General features: G+C 36.8%; 1 protein-coding gene across 1 annotated transcript in view; it reads right to left on the bottom strand.

Moving 5' to 3' along the window:
* LOC150101837 (glutamate receptor-interacting protein 1-like) overlaps positions 1-22,980 on the bottom strand; it is a 369,473-nt gene that overhangs the window by 300,560 nt on the left and 45,933 nt on the right. Inside the window, exon 3 of the mRNA XM_090400065.1 lies at positions 5,401-5,472. Within this exon, the coding sequence (XP_090256191.1) occupies positions 5,401-5,472 (72 nt within the window). The remainder of the gene's footprint in view (positions 1-5,400; positions 5,473-22,980) is intronic.

Below are 22,980 nucleotides of genomic sequence, written 5' to 3'. Positions count from 1 at the left end.
ATAAGAACATGGGAAATTAGCACACATAAGACACTGGCTTTGTAGCCTTAATTGCACTCCAGCCAATATTCCAAAATGACAGTTCCAACAATAATGACCTGACAAAATATATAAATTATATAAGGAAAAAATAAGGCATTTTACAAAGCACATCATGATGAGTATCTTATATCACACCAGAGTGATACATAACAGATAGGTATATGAAGAAAGGATGGAATAAAAACAAACATTACCCATTACTTTTACACTTTGAAGGAAATATTAGGATGCCAAGCAATTCTAATACATGATTTCCTTAGAATTTAACCATACATGATCAATGGAAAAGAGAGTTTACAGATCACATGCAAAAGAGAAACTTATATATTAAAAACTCTCTCTCTCTTACTTTCTCTCACTCAGAGAAACTCCTGTTAGATTATGCTTTTTTTCTCTTTATCGAAAGTTTTTTTAAATGATATATATATATATATATATGCACATACACACACCAAGGACATCCAGAAAGTAAGTTCCATTTTTAAATATTTTCGCTGCAGCGCTGCGATTGCAATGGTGTGCATACGTGCTGAGTTTGTTGATTCATTAGCAAGGCGTTGGTGCTAATTTCAGACATTCTTGCAGTGCGTATGCTTCTTGGTGTGTGTTTATAATGTTTAAGAAAATCAAATCGCCTGCCACATGTGAACCCTTAAGAAACTGCGTCGTACGATACAGAATAAATGATGTGGCATGCTTACCAGGAGCATTGTTTTGATTCATGATAACACCCACCCACATTGGTGTAACAACAACTTCTCGCCATCTTTGGCTGGGAACAATTCCATCATTCCCCCATATAGTCCTGACCCTGTGCCAAGTAACTTTCATCTGTTCAAACATCTTATACTCTATGACTCTGTCATCAAGTACACCAAGATTCCCAAGAACTAAAAATAATGTGACAAACGCAACACAGAAACAGAAAAGAAAAGAAGTGGTAGTATGCTTGTCAGAATTAACGTTTTAAGTAGATAAATATAGTATGAGAGTGGATATGAAAGGCTTGATGAAAGAAAGTGAGAAAGTGAAAATGGTTAGTTTATTATCAAAATATGATAGCAATGAGTTACGAAAGAAGCCTATGATAGCAAATGATTCAATGTGCAAGCAATGAAGAAAAAATGGGTGTGAATTTTTGAACTTATAGAGTGAGACTGATGGTAGAAAAGATTGTATAAGAGGAATAGCCTGCACTTCAATGGATTTGACATCAGATGCTAGAGAAATAATTTACTGGAATGAGACCTAATGCAAAGTCAAGGAAACTAGATCATCTTGGGAGAAATGTTAAGATTCTGTTAAGTTCAGCTAGGGTGTGCAGATGTAATACTAATACAAATGTCAACGAGCATGGTTAAGAATCTGCTGAAGGGCTGGACTACACTTTGAATTTTAGTATTCCGAGCATATATCTGGGAATGGAAAATAGAAAGTTGACTTGGCTAGACAAATGGAGGCTAACAGCATGAAATATATGGTTGGGTGTTGTTAAAGACCTGACGATTCATTTGTTGTGGACAAATAAATGCATCATAAAATTACTTTGATGGCTACTAAATGAGTAATTATTGTGCATGATTCAAATTATCCAAACAGTAATTGGGTAGAAAAGAAAACTCATGATAAGAATGAAGAATTTATTGGCCTGTTGCAATGTATCACTACATTGACTTTTATGTAACTACGTAAAAATCAATGCAGTGATATAAGCAGTTGCAGGCATATAACAGCCCATAGGATAGTATTGCGAGCTGAAATGTGCAACAGTTTCTCAAGCAGAATGTGAAAGATGAACATCAAGGTCAAAGAGTATTAGATTTTATCATCAAAATGGGTCTCAGTCAAGGATGTCACTGTTTACCACCAGCTGATAACAGTGCTCATGCCAGACTGAACTAGGAAATAGATGGATGTTCACCATTCAGTAACTAATGCCATGAGACCAAAGATAGTATTCTCTTGAGTTCGTCATAGTTCATCATGTAACCTTTCCTAATTGTAACATTAGAAATGTTACAAGTAATGCACAGAAAACTAATTGGCTTTCTGTACAATACTTGTGGCTAAAAGAATATAATTCTTTTTAGAATTATATTCTAAAAATGAATAGTCGTCCTTACACCTCCCCCCCACTCCACGCCTTTATTCAACTTCCAGGGATGACCCTGTGTTCTGGTCCCTCTAGCCAAGTGCTTAAACATTTCCCCTGCATCTATCCTATAAAACCCTTTAAGCAACTTAAATGTCTCTATCATATCCTCTCTTTTTCTCCTATCAACCAACTTCTGCAATCCATAACACACACCTTCAATCTATCCTCATAGAGAACATTCCACAGACCATTCACCTCTGAATCCTCTCCACCGCTTCTTCATCTCCAAGAAATAAAGAGAACCAGACTTGAGTACAGTAATCCATATGTGGGCATATATGAAGGCCTTATAAAGAGGAATAACAACTTACTTGTTAATGTGTTCTTTAGCTCTCTGTCTACCACCACCCCTAAATCTCTAGCTTCATCTATTTCCAGTGCCATCAATGCGATACATGGTTTGTAATCTATTTATCCCAAAATGAATAACTTCACATTTCTTGACATTAAACTGACACCCATTAACTTTTGCCTATGCTGACAGCCTATATAAATCATCCTGCAAGCTCTCCACATCACATTGATTAACTGTTAACCTAATTTTGCATCATCAGCAAACAACTGAATATTTCCTATGTCATTTATATACAAATTAAACAACAATGGTCCCAGCACTGAACCCTGCAGCACACCACTAGTCACCTGTTTTTGCCTCTATTCTGCCCCTCCATATTCAACTTTTATATCTGTCCATTTAACCAGTGTCATATCCATCCCTATTTGTTCTAATTTGCATTTATTTGGTAGACAGAAAGTCGAAGTTTAGAGGACATATTACTAAGGTAGTTCATAAGTTTACTTGGATATTGAAGAACACATTAACATGTAGAGATAAGGAAGTCTTTATAAGGCCTTGATATGCCTGCATCTGCATTGCTGTGCTCAAGTCTGGTCAGTGGATTTCTTGGGGACGAGAAAGCGGTGGAGAATATTCAGAGGCGAATGACCAAGATAGTGAGTGGCCAGTGGAATGTTCCCTATGACGATAGATTGAAGATAGTGTGTGGATTGCACAAGTTACTGATAGGATATGATAGAAATATTCAAGTTGCTTAAAGGATTTTATAGGATAGATGCAGGGTAAATGTTTCAGCACTTGGGTCTTCCGTGATGAGTCTTCGAGCTCCATGGAGGTGCCTGTATAATAATAATAATAATAAAAGTGAGATTTTTGGGGAGGAAAGAAGCGAATGTTTTCCCAACAAATACTAGGACTGCATTTTTTTAATTTTTTTTTATTTTTTTTTTTACTTTCATGATTTTTTTTTCATGCTTTTTGTTTAATTTTTTATATGTTTATTCCCCTCTTGTTAACTAGTAACAAAAATGACTCAATTTTTATTGCTTATTGTCTGTCACAAAAATTGTGGAGCCCTTTTTTTTTTGGTACAGGGCGATCCAAAAGTTACACACATCAAAGTTGAAGCTGAGCTGCATCAAAGTGTTTAAATTCTAATTATTTGTTTTGCCTTATAGATGGCACCTTAGGACTAGTGGACACTATCGTATAATCTATCCATCATGTGTTGGGTGTCCAATGCATAGTTTTGTTTATGAGGAAAGCAAAATGCTTTCCCAGAAGCAATGAGTTGTTATTTTGGAATGTTATTTTCAAATTAAATATTGTTATTTTGTGTTCTTACACAAATCTAAAGGAGTTTTGTCAGATGTATCCCGACTCTACTGTTCCTCAAAATTCTACAATTATGAGATTAATCAAATGATTTCAGGAAACTGGATCAATTGCAGACAAACAGCAGCATAGAAGACCTTCCATTTTCACTGAGACTAAAGTGACTGTGGTACATGATGTGCAACATTCACTTTCAAAGAGTGAATGTTTTCTGTTTGTTTTTTGTCTCTAATAAAAAATTTTAGAAAACCTCTGCACAGAGAGATCATATGGCAGTATATGGAGAGCCACCTAACAATTAAAGCTTAGTCCATACCGTGTTCATTCAGTTCAGGAATTGAAGCCACTGGATAAAGAAAAACATATTAGATGGTTTTGATCTTAGGATAACAATCTGACAAATTAATGCAGCCATACTTGTTAATGTTAGGAGAATGCTTCATAGTCATTGGTGTCGACTCTAAAAATAACTTTCAGACCTATAATGATTTCTATATAGCATATTTTTTTTTCTTCCATCTAATTCTGAGTTAAGGGGTATCCAAAGAGCATGATCTGCCAGTCTACACTTGCCATAATAATGGTAATGAATTTATTTCTTATGTTCTCCAAGGCAGTCATTAACAGATCGTCATGTCTGTCCATAGTAGGCTAAGTCACAGTCACAGGGAACGTCATTCACTCCCAGATATGATAGAGGATGGGGTTTGTTCTTAAGAGAGTGGACAAAAGTTGCTAATTTGACATGCGATTTAAATGTGGTGTGAGGTTATATTTTATTAGTACAGTTGACCCTTGAACAATGCAGGGTTATGGGTGCCGACCCTCCATGCAGTTCGAAAATCCACATATAACTTATGACTCTCCAAAAACCTTACTGATAACATAAACAGTTGATTAACACATCTTTTGTATGTTATATGTATTATATATATATATATATATACTGTATTCTTACAATAAAGTAAGCTAGAGAAAATAAAATTTTATTAAGAAAATCATAAGGAATTGAAAATACATTTACAGAAATGTACTAAATTTATCGATACCACAAGTTTACGTCGTCTGTTTACAAGATGAATCTAGGTGACTGAAATTTGTAATTCAGTTATAGGAGGTACTCCGTTAATTGAGGTTCAGATAATACAGAGTTCACCGTACCATGTTACATTCTCATTAGTTTGTCAGAATAACACATTCCCTTAAGGATTCAATTATTTCAAGGATGCAAAAAATATTAACTGCTAGATCCTTTGATTAGAAAGACCCAAGTTAAATTCCTGTCAAAGCATGAGAAGAAAATTTACAAGGATAATAAATTATACTTGACAATAAATTATATTCTTATATCATCTTTATTTTATCCAAGTGTGGATCAACTCAAGATCATGGGTAAAATATCTTCATGGTACTGGCATACAGAGGAAGCTGGGTTCATATCAAGTTGCCCTAGTATGCTATAATGCACGGTACACTATTTTTGGATGTGTATAACGTCTTGTTTTATGGAAGGGATCAAATTAATGTGAAGTAAACAATTTGTATATATGATTTTAACTTATTCTGTTACCTGAAACTGTTAAACCCAAGGTATTCCCTTCTTTCTTCACTAGTTCAACTGTTGATGTCCCTCTTCTATCCTCTGCAAAAAAAAATAAGCTGAGTTAAATTCATAAATTCTATGAGTAAAAATGAAACATCAATAATTTTTCAAGTTTAAAATAAAAATGAGACGTGCAAAGAATTTAAGAGGTGCTGATGAAAGCATTTTTATTTATCATATTTAAAACTTTTGCTCATCTTAACTCTTACCTTTTTGCAGCCTAAATCATTGAACTGTCATCTAATGTACTCACTTGTATATATATATATATATATTCTATGATTATAGAAGATAAAAATATATTCAAACAAATCTGACTGATAAGGTTTCTCACACTGGCCATATAGAAAAAACATGTTCAGAAACAGTAGTAGCACTATCAATACAAACTATGAACAGGATGAAAAAGTGATGAACTTTCCTTTCAGGGGGAGATGCGACCATCCAATGTAAATTTTTGGCTAGATATCTGCTTTTTAATGGTGAGTATTTCAAAACCAACTAATGGAAACATGGAGGGTTGTTGAAAAAGCCCAGAAATGGAGAAAAGAGTGCTGTAAAAGGAATTAGAGGTGATAAAGGTGATATGAAAACAGGAGAAAAAGATATCCTTGAAGTATGGAGTAATTACTTCAAAAAACTGCTAAATGAAACAAGCAGTGATGACAACACAGTGGTAAAAAACACTGACCAGGCATGCATATCCATACTTGAAGTAGAAAAAGCTATCAAAAGCATGAAATGTGGAAAGGCAGCAGGAGTAGATGATATCTGACCAGAAATGCTCAAGTATGGAGATATAAAAGTCGTACAGAGGCTTCATTGCATAGTTCAGAAGGCCTGGCCAGAGAGACAAATTCCAGATGATTGGAGTAGAACTCTGATAGTACCCATATATAAAAAGGGAAATAAAACTGAATGTGAGAATTACAGAGGCATTTCATTACTGAGTGTTGTTCCTGGTAAGATATATGCAAATATACTTGAGAAACGGTTGAGAAGGATTGTGGAAGAGAAGCTTGGTGAAGAACAAGCTGGATTCAAGCCAAATAGAGGCTGTCAGGATCAGATTTTCACTTTACGACAGATAACTGAGCAACAGGATGCCAGAGGTGTGTTTTTTCCTAGAGGGATGATAGAAAATGTGACTATGGCAATTAAGAGGAGTAAAAGGATGGATGAAATGATTGTGATGGTGGGCACAAATTACTTGAGAGGCAGTGTAAATCTGGTGGCGAGAGATCTGAGAAAGGCATCTGGAAAGATTGCTGTTTTCTGAATGAGTCAGTGTGTCAATGCAGGGAAACTAGAATTCCCAGGGTGGATGGTAGCAGGGGGTGGCCTCTTCTGGGAATGGGTGCTTGGGGGGGGGATGCGACATCAGGTAACAATGAGTCCAGTGGGGGATCAATGATAGGTAAAGAAGCAGTGACATTTTTATGCTCTCTACTAATGCCAGGAGTATCCGAAATAAAGGAGATGAATTGGTGGCGCTGATAGCATCAACCTGGCCAAAGATTATTGGGATCTCTGAGACGTGGTTGACGGAGGATGATATAATAACCGGAATTGAAGTGGCAGGGTACAGCATTTTTCACCGTGGGAACATGGTGATGGAGTACTGCTTATGATAAGTGATGACTTATGTCCTCTAAGAGTGGAGGCTTTGGAAGGCAGTCACACAAATGGTTTTGAAAGCATATGGTGTGATGGTGTGAGGTAGAAGTGGCCAAGATAGGATATTTAGTGGGGTGTTGCTATAAACCAGGGAGCACAGAAGGTGGGGACCAGGAGATGTTTAGGCAGTTGAGCTTGGCAAGTGCAAGAAGAACGATTGTTATGGGAGATTTCAACTACAGCAGTATAAGCTGGGAAGAGGAAAATGCAAGTAGTAAGAAGGGGATAGAATTTCTGGAATTCTTGAGGAACAAGAGGTTCAAGAGTTTTGGATTTGGTCATAGCATCAGAAGAGCTGATAATAAGTGAGATGACATCTCTCACACCAGTTGAAGAGAGTGACCATGTTGTTTTGACTTGGAAGATGAACAGACATGCAAGTGTATCAAAGAAAAGGGAACGTATGTGGAATTATAAGGCAGGTGATTATAATAGTCTTAGGTATCAACTAGGGGCAGTTCCATGGAGGGCAGAATTGGAAGGCGAGGATATCATTAGTGCTTGGGAAATTGTGAAAGGTTATTTGTTAGCAGCAACAATAGTAAGCCGTATTCCATGGGTGAAGACGCAGACATAATTTGGTGTAAAGTGGATGACAAACGATATCAAACAGGAACTGCAGTTGAAAAAGAGATTATGGAAAAGATATAAGGAGAGAGGGTGGAAGACAGATACACAAAGAATATAAGATACAGGTCAGGAGAGTGACCAGAATGGCGAGGAAGGCAAAACTGGAATATGAGAAGAGATTGGCACTAAGTTCCTTTGGATCTTAGTGCCAATCTCTAAATCCTAGGGAATTTTTTCCCTAGGATTTAGAGATATATACAGCATAATTTTTTAGCTATGTGGCCAGTAGGCAGAGAAACGATTGTGGAAGAATGGCATTGCAAGATAAAAATGGGAATAGAGTGACTGATGCAGAGGACATAGTGGAGTTATTCAATGAGCACTTTATTGGAGTATTTCATCCTGGAGGAGGTTTTCATACTAGAGGGATAGGGAAGATTCAGGGTTTAGAGGTGCAAGAGTACAGTGTGTTCCAAATATTGATTACTCTGGATACCAGTAAAGCTGTTGGACTGGATGGTATTTCACCACAGGTTTTGAGAGAATGTGCTAAAGAACTGATAGCTCTGTTGACCTGGCTTTTCAATAAAAGTCTCGCTGTCGGAAAGGTACTCAGGGAATGGAAGGAAGGTAAGATAGTGCTGTTGCATAAGGGCAGTAGCAGACTGGAAACGCTTAATTATAGGCCTGTTTGTGTGTCATCAGTAGTTGTTAAGGTCTTGGAGAAATTAGTGGGGGACTATATACAGCATTGGGCAGATGAGGGTAATGTTATCTGTGAAAATCAACACGGATTTGTTAAGGGGCGCTCTTGCTTTAGTAATATGGTTACCTTTTATAATAAAGTGACAAGAGCAGTTGATGAGGGGAAAGGCATATACTGCCATTTTTTTGGGGATTTTGCAAAGGCATTTGACAGGGTGCCACATGATAAGCTGATATTTAAGTTGCAGCACATGGGTTTAAATGTCCATTAGTCAAATGGATTCAGGATTGGCTGACTGATAGGTATCGGAGAGCTGTGTATGGTGGAGCAATATCAAGGAAGCAGAAGGTTACAAGTGGGGTTCCACAGGACTCGGTACTGGGACCTGTATTGTTCAATCTTTATATCAATGATGTTGTCAATGGATTGCAAGCAGACATTCAGTTGTTTACGGATGATGTGAAGCTGGGAAGGGTTATCAGTAATAGAGCAGATGTGGCAGCCCTGCAAGAGGATATGAATAAACTAGACAGATGGGCAAATGAATGGGGTGTCGGTTCGATGCAGCAAAATGTAAAGTCTTGAGGTTTGTGATCCATCGATGGGAGGATGCATACTCGATTGAAGGAGCTGTACTGGTGGAGGTAGGGGAGACAAGAGACCTGGGGGTGATGATTGATAGAAAACCGAAATGCAGGGAGCATATTGCAAAGGTGATGAGCATAACTCAGAGGATTGCTGCAATACTGAGAAGGACGCTGAAATGCAGAGATAAAAGAGTTATCGTTCCGTTGTATAAGACCCTGATCAGACCACACTTAGACTATTGTTCTCAGATTTGGTCCGCAGGATTTGAAGGAGATAAATTGACTGTGGAAAGGGTACAGAGGTGGATAACAAAGATGGTTTCAGGACTGTACAATATGAGTTATGAGGATCGATTGAGGGAATGTGAACTGCAGAGTTTGGTGAATAGAAAAAAGAAGGTGATATGATCAAGACTTTTAAACTGCTGAGAGGCAGTTACAGGGTAGACGTTGGAGAGTTCTTTCACTTGGTGGAACGGCGGGAAGGTGCGATAACAAGGGGCCACCCGACTTTCTATCAATCACCACCTGGGGGTGATGATTGATAGAAAACCGAAATGCAGGGAGCATATTGCAAAGGTGATGAGCATAACTCAGAGGATTGCTGCAATACTGAGAAGGACGCTGAAATGCAGAGATAAAAGAGTTATCGTTCCGTTGTATAAGACCCTGATCAGACCACACTTAGACTATTGTTCTCAGATTTGGTCCGCAGGATTTGAAGGAGATAAATTGACTGTGGAAAGGGTACAGAGGTGGATAACAAAGATGGTTTCAGGACTGTACAATATGAGTTATGAGGATCGATTGAGGGAATGTGAACTGCAGAGTTTGGTGAATAGAAAAAAGAAGGTGATATGATCAAGACTTTTAAACTGCTGAGAGGCAGTTACAGGGTAGACGTTGGAGAGTTCTTTCACTTGGTGGAACGGCGGGAAGGTGCGATAACAAGGGGCCACCCGAAGATACAAAAGGAGGCTTTGCGCAAGAGGGTGAGAAGTGGTTTCTTTGTGTGGAGGGTGGCTGAACCTTGGAATGCATTGCCTGAGAGAGTGGTTGGAGCAGGAACGGTCAATGGGTTCAAGGAGTGGTATGATAAACTTTCTGTTTCCTAAAAACGACCTCCCACGATGAGTCTTTTGACTCCATGGAGGCGTAGATGATGATGATAATAATAATAACAAAGATCTGTATTTATGTTTTGTAGATCTGGAAAAGGCATATGACAGGTGCCAAGAGAGAAGCTATTCCAAACACTATAGTTATATGGTGTTAATGGGGCATTATATCAAGCATACGTTGTGTTTATTTGAGTAAGTCAGCAGTTAGAATTGAAGTACAAGAAGATGGTTTAATGTTAAATCTGGTGTTAGACAAGGATGTACATTATCCCCTCTCCTATTCAGTACCTATATGGATCACATTATGAAGGAAAGTGGTATTAAACCTGATATCAAAATTGGAGGTATTAATCTCAGCTCCTTGCTTTATGCGGATGATGTTATACTTCTAAATAAATCCGCTACAAGTCTGCAAGATTCCCTGACTAAACTGAATAACTGTTGTAATAGATATGGTGTGAAGGTCAGCATTAAAAAGACAAAGACAATGAAAATAGACAGAAACATTGAAAATATCAACTGCATTGTGAATGGAGAACAAGTAAAACATTTCAGCTACTTAGGCACGATTTTTAGTGAAGATGGTAAATTAAATATGGAAATAGACAACAGAATCAACAAAGCTGGTATGGTAGGAAGTCAACTGAATAAATTTATATGGAATAAGAGAGAAATTAGCCAAAACACTAAATTAGCTGTACACGAGACAGTGTTTAAACCAATTTTAATTTATGGATCTGAGAGCTGAGTTAGAAGTAAAACACTTGACCAAAGACTAGAGACCGCTGATATGAGAGTCCTGAGAAAGATTAGGGGAATGAACAGATGGCATCAATGGCAATATCATATTAAAAACGAGGATATTAGGAAAGAATTTGATATTGTCAGCATCCAGGAATGCATTAACAGAGCTAACCTCAGGTGATATTGTCACTTAAGCAGAATGGGAGAAGAAAGATTAGCAAAACAAGTGTTCTCTGCCAGGTTGGCAGGAAAAAGACCCAGAGGAAGACCAAGATATAGGTGAATTGATATAGTAAAAAGTGCCTTAGAAGACAGAAATATAAGATCTGATAATATTGGAGTCTTGACATTTAACAGACTGATTTGAAGGAAAAGTGTAGATAGGAAGTTAGTAATAATGTAAATTTTTCATGTAGTACTATCATATCCTGTACACTCCTTGAGGGTATATATCAGGAATTTGATGATGCTAATGGAAACATGTTGCAAACCTGGAAGAGTATCAATATAGCATTCATGCAATAGACAAAACTTTAAGGATAAAGACACTAATCTTGAATGATTAATATCATCATGTGCAGCATGCAATAAATGCTTGCATATTCCATATAGAGTTACACAGCATAAGTATCTGCAGGTAAAATTACTGCTCGAGTAAGTACCATAAAAAAACCAATACCAAACATCAGCTGAAGAAATATATCATAACTCTGCAGTGTCTAACAAGGGAAATTAGTCATGCTGCACACTTTCAATAATTGTCACACCTGAAAAGTGTGAAAAAAAATGTAACCTACCAGAATATCAATCCCAACATAGAAATTCAAAGAAAATGTCAAGCTCTAATTTTTTAGGAAAAAATTACAATGTCAATTAGATTGTTAATTATAAAAACTTTAATACTAACTTTATTTCGGCAATGTTACATTACCATCTTCAGCTATCACAAAACAATGATAAGTTCAAGCACTCATACAATGTAAATGAGATGGAAAAAAGGCAACAGAAGTCGGTCCTAGAGTCCTAAACAGTGTCCCCTAGGTTTTGGCCATAGATCTGACGATCTTAGAATGTATGCTTTTTTGGGGTTGTAGCCATTGGCTATGAAGGTGTTAAGGATATGGTCAAGTCCAGTAGTTAGGGCATTGTTATTTGAACTGATTAATTTTTGCCCTGTTATATAGGATTTTTATAATCCCATATTGTTGGAGGCGGGATGGTGTGATTGCTGGTGAATGTATCTACCTGTATGTGTAAGTTTTCTGCAAACAGAGAAAGCCAGGGACCCATCTGGTTGGCATGTAATCAGAGTGCCTAGGAAATGGAGACTGCTGTTGTTTTCCCTTTTCCAAGGTAAACTGGATCCTGGGGTGTGGATTGTTTAAATGTGTTGTGTATCCAGGCCATGCGGCCAAATAGAGAATACATCATCCACATAGCATAGCCAGACAGTGCATTTGTGTGGCAGAGTTTAAGGCTTTTTTCTTCAAAGGTTTCCATAAAAAAGTTGGCCAGTGGTGGAGAACCCACGGCTGTCCCTTCTGTTTGTAGAATTTTCCTTTCCAAACAAAACAGCCTGAGTTCATTGTCAACTGAGATATTTGGAGGAAATCTGGCTTGGACGAGGTCTAAGGTATCTTCGTGTAATATATTGGTGAATAAGGAGGAGATATCAAAACTGACCATAAACTGTAGAACTGTTTAATATGACTTGGACTCATGATAATTACTATACTGATGTAAAATGTGCTCTTCGATTGTGCAGTTGTAATATTTTTTGCTTCTACTACGTCTTGTAATCTTACTTGTTAATTACATTCTTTTACTTGTACTCTTACACTTTCTTAAGGTTATCCTATCCCATATGATATCACTTGTCTTATTACCCACAGTTAGCTCTCAATGCACCTATATGTGTTAGTGAATTGACCTAAGTACTAGACAATTTGTGACTGCGACACCTAACTTCCTAATTAATAAACATCGGAGATGAGCTATAACACCTGTAGGATATATTTCTACCAATTGTCTAAGGCTTAATTTACAATCGTGTCTATTCCTTAGTTCACCTTATTCACAGGTTCGAATATTTTTTCAAGACAGTGCATTAAGTAAAGATCAGGCAAAGTCTCCATTTAACAAACAAAACATGTTTAATGCAACTTGAAACATACACTATTCCACACACTTTGTACAGTCTCACTCATAATCTTAATCTAATCTTAATTCTTAATCTTAAACAAAGAAAAATCACTGATTTACATAGAGAGAAAAACCTCATGTCCTACAATATCTCTTTCATTATATTAACTCCCCAAAATTAATCTCATATCTATGCTTCAGTCCTAATTTTTGCTATCCACTAATCAGAAGATCACAATTCTCCTTTCGCACTTTACCGATAATACTGGAAAATGTACTCACAAGTACCATTTCGAAATGTACTTTCCTTCAAATCCTTACGATCCTAGTCTGTTTCTGCAGGCTGTCCAACTTGTTCTTCTATGCAGGCCTTCATCGCAGTTGAAGGCGCCCTATGTCCGATGCACTGAATGAACTCCTAACTGCAATTAGTGGCGGAAATTCCTGCTGCTCCTCCGCCGCTCCCTGTAACCACGGATGCATTCCGACGAACTCTAGTCAGGTCTGTGAACTGTCCCAAGACGATTGCAAGAACGAGAGAGCCTTCCATCCAAGGCCCCCTATATACTACTTTTTTCAGGTCCCTGTTTTAGGATCGAAGACCCCCAAATGTCCCACGTGCACACTGACGGCAGTCGGCGTGACCTTCACTTCAGGGTGGCCAGAGTTCCTTGTTTCAGGGTCGGAGACCCCAAATATCCTAAAAATGTTATGATGTCAGCAGCCGTGACCTTCAATCCATTGTTCGCTTTCACATACATAATCCTCCATAATTCCTTTGGCTTGGGGCATAACCACTTCAATATGAACAACCTCTGTAAAATTCGATGCTACATTAAAGGAACTTCCGCTGCATCGAATTTTACACTGACATTTTAAATAGTTCTATACTACTTATACTGACAATTTTATGATGCCTTTACATCTACTAGCAAGATAATGTTTCATGCTATAATGTGTAACATATACATAGCAGATTTGAAATTAACACTGCATAAAATGCTTAACTAGCATAAAACCATTACCTTATTCCAACAGACAAGTTTTTGCATTCAACCATAATTTTAGGCTTAGTGCTATGAGTTATACCACAAATAATATTTGTAATCACATTATACATCAACTAAGCCAAATATTTAAAAAATGCATGCATATATAAACTACATATGGGAAAATACTAAGAACAGTGATCAGAGCTTGCTCCACCCTCACTATGAGTTGCCCTGTGTTGCACTACCAAATGGGTTATGTGCTGCACTTTCCAGGTATTTGCTTACACTTGGACTCGTCGAACTTTATATAGTTTCTATATTCAGCATGAAACTCTTTGAGTTTCTTATTTGGCTGTGAAACAATATGGGATGTAATATCCCTTAATTTAAATAATATAATTACAGTGCAACAAAACATGTGCATTTTGTATCTCCACAATTCACTAACAAAATAGTGGTTGTTTGAAATTATGGCTGAACTAAGTATGTTATGTCTGTAAACTGCATATGTTCTTCTGAATGGCTAGTCTGTTTTCTATGATAAAAAAAAAAAAGTTTCCAGGGAAGGGGGAGGCCCTGCACCTTTGAATGAGACTGGCCAACATCTTAAGATGAGTTAGCTGGTCTCATAAAGCTTCTTCAGATCCTAGCCAGGATTCAAATCTGAGTCTTTCATCAAAAGGACATGATAGATACCAAATGAGCTGTGGAGGCTTGATCAAAGTGGCTGCCAATGACATATTGCCAATATGATGTGAATGAATTCCTAGTGAAGGAAAACAATTCAGCAGACATTTACAGGCAACTCTGTCATATGTTGAAAGATGCCTGCACAGATGCCAGTAGCATCGTTCATAGACAAAACATTTTAAAAAGAAATCTGTATGTATCCTTATTGTAACAAAAGAATGTGCAGAAGCTATCTGCTCATTGAAAGTTCAGCAGATGGCACAATAAGGGAAACTGCACCCATCTTAACACAGGAAATAATGCCACAGAGGTGGTAACTTTGGATCTGCAATCCTTTCTTTACTGATTAATGAACATGCATCATTGCAGTTTCTTCAATACATGCTGACAAGAATAATTCTTTCCTGCTGAACCCTGTTGCTGTCAGTGAAAGCTGGATTCACTACTCTAATCTCAAAACCAGACAAAAGAGCATTATTATCATCATCATCCAATTCCTGATATGTACTCTTAACGGGTATATAGAATACTATGATTGTGACAACATAAATTTGTTATGTTGTACTAACTTCCTATTAATAATTTTTTCTGCTTTCTTCACCACCTTTGGTGATGAAAGCTGGTTCCACCACTCTACTCTCAAAACCAAGCAAGAGAGAATTGTCTTCATTAAATTCATAATAAATACTCTCAAGGAGGGTACAGGATACTGTGATAGTACTACAAGAAAGTTATGTTATTATTAACTTCCTATCAACAATTCCATTCAAATTGTTTCAGATATTCTAAGCATTTCGATAGCAACAAGGTTTGTTTGTCTGTCTGCCACTTCAACAGGCCAAGAGGTAACCTTCTTAAGGAGCATATGGAGTGTTCTGATTTGTATGCTGTGGGATCATATTCTATAGGGAGGTAAGTAGAACGATCTAAAAGAAAAGAGCCAAGCTTACCTATATAATCTAATTGGTTTAAAATGACATTGGCATTTCCCTTATCTGCTTTGGTAATTACTATTTTTTTGTTGATTTTCATTTCTTGCAGAGCTTCAATTTTTTTTTTTTTTTTGATAGGTTGCTTTTTGGTAATTTGGCTTCGGTGAGAACACTGGCTACATCCAGTCTGATATTGTTGGCAACATGGTTGGGAAGGCTGAAGATACCTTGTTCTACTTGTATCATTATGTCTTCTGAAGGGATCTTTTTAGGTGCAATTGCAAAGTTGTGGCCATGCACGAATGAGCTAACTGCTTCAGGCTGCAGCTTAAGGGATGATAGGGATATTACTATGTTAGGAGGTAGTTGAGATTTGGAAGCTGAGTTTTTATTTTAGGCTTCGGTGAGAACACTGGCTACATCCAGCCTGATGTTGTTGGCAATATGGTTGGCAAGGATTTTAAATTCTTTGATGTGCTGGCATTGTATTCTTTGAACTTTTTTTCTACTGAAGCATTCGAGATGTCAGAAAGAATCATCCAAAGGTCGACATTCAGCATAGTGGCAAGCTCTACCTCTAGTGTAAGAATAGCTTCACTGTTGTTGGCCAGGAGAACATAGGTGGTAGCAATCTGCTCCTGTAGAAGACAATGCTAGTGAGCCTGTAAATGCGCAGAACCTATGGTGACATAAATCGGTGTTTTAATTTTACACAATTCAGGATTACATTATTATCCCAGCAGCAGTTTAAAAAGGCTAATCAATTCAGTTGTCTGGATATCTTCAGATTTAACTTGCCATACTGAAAAGACTTGCATGCAATGGAATCTCCATGGATGATTGTAATTCTTGAAAATAAGCTTATAAATTGGTTAGACATGGCTTCTAATTTTTTAGGAAATGCCAATATAAACTAGATTATTAATTATAAAAACTTTAATTATTAACTATCCATATTTCGGCAATGTTACATTGCCATCTTCAAGATCACAAAACAATGATTTGTGCATGCAAGCATGAACACTAAGCAAATAAGGATGAATAAAGGCAACAGAAGTCAGTCCTATAGCGGTGCCCTATAGCGGGCAAAATTGGCAATACTGGCAACACACCTTTACACATAAAAACTCAGCCCACTTTAAAGCCGGTATACATATGTATTCATAGACAGCTTACTATGAACTCAGGCTATTTTGTTTGGCAAGGAAAATTCTACAAACAGACAGAGGGGGGACAGCCATGGGCTGTCCACTTTCTCCATCCATGGCCAACTTCTTTATGGAGACTTTTGAAGAAAATAGCCTTAAACTCTGCCGTACATAAACCCACTGTCTGGCTAAGCTATGTGAATGATGTGTTCTCCATTTGGCTGCATGGCTTGGATACACTCCACAATTTCACAACACACTTAACCAGGCATTAGTAAGATGGGGTGTCACAGACCCAAAAGATTTTAAATTGACTAACTATTTAACAACGCATGGCAGCGAGTCATGCCTCAGTATAACTTCCCCTCCCGTAACCTGCTACTCGATGCCATAGATCAGTGTTTCCCAAACTTTGATCTGCGGACTCCTGGGGGTCTGCGAGTAATTCAAAGGGGGCCTGCGGGATAGTTTATTTTAATTAAACTTTATCTTATCACGTTGCTTACACTGTTGTTCACACCTGGCCTAATTGATATGTTCATATTCTTCCAAATATCTCCATTTATAACAGTATTGCAGTGTCATAAATGACACATTTAGTGTTGTAAAATTGTAATTTATTACTTCATCTTTATGATATGTAAAATATAAAAAATTTCCATTTTAGATTTTATGAGGGCTACAGTGAAGTAACATTCGCTACAGAGGATCTGTGACATCAAAAAGGTTGGGAAACACTGCCATAGATTACAGGCTGTTGCATGCAAGCAAGTTTAATGTGCAGAGATGTAAATTGTGCTGGGGTCCACTAGACCACACCTTACCAAAAGTGTGACTATATTTAATTCTGAAACGCAAGTTGTTTTCATATATATTCTACTAAAATATTATTGTTACTGCTGTGCCTTCTATATTTTTACATACCAACTATAAGCAAATACATTTTCGTAAATAATTAGAGGGTATTTTGAGAATAATATCTTTTTTTTTTACCAGATGAGTTATGAGCAGTAAGAACAGAGGTTATATCAATTATAGATGAACTTTGACAGACAAGGAGCCATTTAGCGGAGATAATGATAGTGAAATTGATTTAGAATTAGTCAGTAACCATGAGTCTGATACAGAACAAGCTGTGAGGAAGAATCTTCAGAGGAAGACTCCACTAATATTGATTAAAAAGATATGGATTTCTATAATACACTACATTATTTGGGTGGGTCTGTGGGACCCACCTTATCACTTTTGTTACATTTTCCCACCTCACCAGCACCGGGTTAAACAATCAATACTCCAGAATCCAGTTTACCTTGGAAAAGGAAAAAAGCAGTCTAACTTTCCTAGACACTCTGATTACACACCAGCCTGTTGGATCCCTGGCTTTCTCCGTTTACAGAAAACCTACACATACAGGTAGATACATTCACCAGCAGTCACAACACCCCACCTCCCAACAATATGGGATTATAAAAACCCTATATAACAGGGCAAAATTAATCAGTTCAGATAACAATGCCCTAACTACTGAACTTGACAATATCCTTAACACCCTCCTAGCCAATGGCTACAACAACCCTAAAAAAATCCAAAAAATATTAAAACCGGGTAACCACAACTCCCCCCCCCCCTTTCAAGGCAGATTTTACTCTAAATCTATCACCATTCCATATTCAGGATTACATATGAAAAATTAAGAAAAGGAAATATGACCTCACAACCAGTTACAAACTACATATGAAATTGGCATCTCTCATCTGCTCCTCCATCAAAAAAGCCACTTCCCCTAGACCAACCTGGAGTATATCCAGTCACTTGCAGTTGCAAACTGTCCTACTACAGCCAAACAGACAGGACAGTCAATATCAGGATATCCGAACACAAGAACTACATCCAGTTCCACCAATACAGCCACTCAGGACTTGCTGACCATACTTTGGACACCCACCACAGAATACGCTGGAAGAAGGCCACTTTATTAGACTGCTGCAAGTACAAGTACGAAAGACTATTCCTTGAATCTGCCACAGCCTTTGAAAAACTTTCCAAACCTCAACAAATTTGGGTGCATGATAATGCTCCAAATTTGGGAAACGTACATTCCAAGATCATCAGTCCAACGGCCAAGATAACCCAATTTAGCCCACTAGGGGCACCATTTAGCCTGATTTGCTAAATATGAGTGCTTGCATGCATATTTCATCGTTTTGTGATCCCTGAAGATGGCAATGTAACTTTGCTTAATTATATGGGTAGTATTAATTAATGTTTTTATAATTAATAATCTAGTTTATGTTGTCATTTTTCCTAAAAAATTAGAAGCTATATCTAACCAATGTATAAGCTTATATACAAGGATTTCTAGCCATATAAATAATAGAACCCTAGCTTTGATGTAGTTCTCACCATCACGAGGTATGAAGATGGTAGTGTTAATGGTTGACTAAAATTAGTGATACTTTATGTTGAATTTTTTCTTGACAATTATTCATAAAACTATTACACTTTTTTTATCTAATCTTTGTCAAGTAGCTTTATTTTATCCTCCTACATGTTTTGCCAATCTTTTTCTATTGGCATCCTCAGAGAATACAAACTAGTAAGCTAAAATGAAGGTTACAGACTAGGTTATAACTGATGGTTCTAATTCATACAAAAAATTGGTATTGTGCGTGACAATGTGCGTGTCTCGTTAACGTGATTTATTCGTTATGGCTCATGACGTAATTGTTATGAAAGTTCATTTCTTTGATGTTTAATGATCTGATAAAAGTTTTCCAAATTTCTGGTAAAATTAGACCTTGATTCTTGTTTAGGTTTTCAGTTTTACGGATGACCGTAGCTGCTTCTTTAAAGGTTCTTGAATGGTAGTTATCTTCTATGTATGGCATAAGGCTCTTATCCCACTCAATGTGATGGTTAGTAGAGGCAAAGTGGCATGAAAGGCCTGAAATGTCTTGTCTGTTATTTCTGACATATCCTATGTGTTCCTTCTTTCTCGTTTCAAAGCTTCTAGAGGTCTGACCTACGTAACTAATACCACATGAGCAAGGTATATTATATACTCCAGAGTACTTGTAGAATGGGTGAGGATCTTTCGGTGATCTTAAAAATTTCCGAATAGTGTTGATTGGTTTGAATGCCACTCTGATCTTATGTGGTTTTAAAAGGTTAGCTAATTTTTTAGAAAGGTTGCTGACAAAAGGAATCGTAATTGTACTGATGTGTTGGACGTCATCACGTTGTCGATGTGGTATATCAGTAAAGAGAATCTTGTTGTAGAGTCTTTTTGGGTAACCATTTAAAGAAAATTCTCGGGATATTATGGTTAATTCCATTAGTAGGTCATCCTTGTCTGTCGTATACTGTATAGCTCTTTTCTTGAGACTATGGATAATGCTAAGTTTCTGAGCTATGTGATGAGCTGATTTGAAATGGAGGTAACGTCCAGTATTTGTAGGTTTTCTGTATACAGATAGGTTGATACTATTATTGCATTGTTTCTTTATTAAAATGTCAAGGAAAGGCAGTTTTTTATCTTTTTCCATTTCTAATGTGAATTTGATGGTATTGTGGAAACTATTGATTTGGTTGAGGTAATTCATTAGTTCTTCTTTCGTATGATCCCAAATGATAAAGATGTCATCTACATATCTGTACCAAATTTTCGGTTTTGGAATGATCTGGGTTAAGATTTTTTTCTCTAGATTTTCCATGAATAAGTCAGCACAAGGAGGTGAGAGGGGGCTACCCATAGCTAATCCAGTGAGTTGTTTGTAGATCATTTTTTGCCAAATAAAATAGAAGTTAAACAGTGATTGAACAAAGTAGTGATGTTTCTTTGGAACAAGTTGTCTAAGATGTTGATGACTTCAACCACTGGAATGTTAGTAAACAGAGATGTAATGTCCAGGCTTGCTAGTATATCCTCTTCAAAAATAGGGATGTTTTTTATTTTATCTATAAAATGTTTTGAGTTTTTAATATAAGTATCCAAGACGTGAATGTGTTGTTGTAAAATCTTCGCAAGATACTAGGACAGTTGGTAAGTGGGAGAATAGATTCCATCAACTATTGAACGTAATGGTATACCTTCTTTATGAATTTTTGGAAGGCCATACAATCTAGGAGTAAGTGGGTGCATAGATTTGGCATTCAAACCAATCAACACTATTCGGAAATTTTTAAGATCACCGAAAGATCCTCACCCATTCTACAAGTACTCTGGAGTATATAATATACCTTGCTCATGTGGTACTTACTCCTAGATTGTATGGCCTTCCAAAAATTCATAAAGAAGGTATACCATTACGTCCAATAGTTGATGGAATCTATTCTCCCACTTACCAACTGTCCAAGTATCTTGCGAAGATTTTACAACAACACATTCACGTCTCAGATACTTATATTAAAAACTCAAAACATTTTATAGATAAAATAAAAAACATCCCTATTTTTGAAGAGGATATACTAGCAATACTGGACATTACATCTCTGTTTACTAACATTCCAGTGGTTGAAGTCATCAACATCTTAGACAACTTGTTCCCAAGAAACATCACTACTTTGTTCAATCACTGTTTAACTTCTAACTATTTTATTTGGCAAAAAACTATCTACAAACAACTCACTGGATTAGCTATGGGTAGCCCCCTCTCACCTCCTTGTGTTGACTTATTCATGGAAGATCTAGAGAAAAAAATCTTAACCCAGATCATTCCAAAACCGAAAATTTGGTACAGATATGTAGATGACATCTTTATCATTTGGGATCATACGAAAGAAGAACTAATGAATTACCTCAATCAAATCAATAGTTTCCACAATACCATCAAATTCACATTAGAAATGGAAAAAGATAAAAAACTGCCTTTCCTTGACATTTTAATAAAGAAACAATGCAATAATAGTATCAACCTATCTGTATACAGAAAACCTACAAATACTGGACGTTACCTCCATTTCAACTCAGCTCATCACATAGCTCAGAAACTTAGCATTATCCATAGTCTCAAGAAAAGAGCTATACAGTATACGACAGACAAGGATGACCTACTAACGGAAATAACCACAATATCCAGAGAATTTTCTTTAAATGGTTACCCAAAAAGACTCTACAACAAGATTCTCTTTACTGATATACCACATCGACAACGTGATGACGTCCAATACATCAGTACAATTATGATTCCTTTTGTCAGCAACCTTTCTAAAAAATTAGCTAACCTTTTAAAACCACATAAGATCAGAGTGGCATTCAAACCAATCAACACTATTCGGAAATTTTTAAGATCACCGAAAGATCCTCACCCATTCCACAAGTACTCTGGAGTATATAATATACCTTGCTCATGTGGTATTAGTTACGTAGGTCAGACCTCTAGAAGCTTTGAAACGAGAAAGAAGGAACACATAGGATATGTCAGAAATAACAGACAAGACATTTCAGGCCTTTCATGCCACTTTGCCTCTACTAACCATCACATTGAGTGGGATAAGAGCCTTATGCCATACATAGAAGATAACTACCATTCAAGAACCTTTAAAGAAGCAGCTAAAGTCGCCCGTAAAACTGAAAACCTAAACAAGAATCAAGGTCTAATTTTACCAGAAATTTGGAAAACTTTTATCAGATCATTAAACATCAAAGAAATGAACTTTCATAACAATTACGTCATGAGCCATAACGAATAAATCACGTTAATGAGACACGCACAGTACCAATTTTTTGTATGAATTAGAACCATCAGTTATAACCTAGGTCTGTAGCCTTCATTTTAGCTTACTAGTTTGTATTCCCTGAGGATGCCAATAGAAAAAGATTGGCAAAACATGTAGGAGGATAAAATAAAGCTAAATAAAGACAAAGATTAGATAAAAAAAGTGTAATAGTCTTAGTGATACTTTGTCATACTGTGCAGACTGTAATGGCCTTAATATCAAGGTCTAAATATTCTTTCATAATTCCTTCAATTATCTTGGTTTATACTAAATTAAAATGATATTACTTTAACATGGTAGTTGTCTCCATAATTTACTATAAATGAATGCTGATTATTGTGTAACTATGGCAAAAAAGGATTCATTCTGTTAACCACCTTATGGTTAACAGAATGAATTATGGATCAAATAAGCATCCTCATACACTTCGTATCCATCGTATATGTCAATGTAATATCAATGGTAGTACGATTTTAATATGCACTTCGCATCCATGATAACCTTGACGTCTATAGACATC

The sequence above is a fragment of the Typopeltis vanoorti genome, chromosome 11 (assembly GCF_054136105.1).
Source record: "Typopeltis vanoorti isolate ZY-2024b chromosome 11, IOZ_Tvanoo_1.0, whole genome shotgun sequence".
Lineage (NCBI taxonomy): Eukaryota > Metazoa > Arthropoda > Arachnida > Uropygi > Thelyphonidae > Typopeltis > Typopeltis vanoorti.
This window is presented reverse-complemented; position numbering and strand designations above follow the sequence as displayed.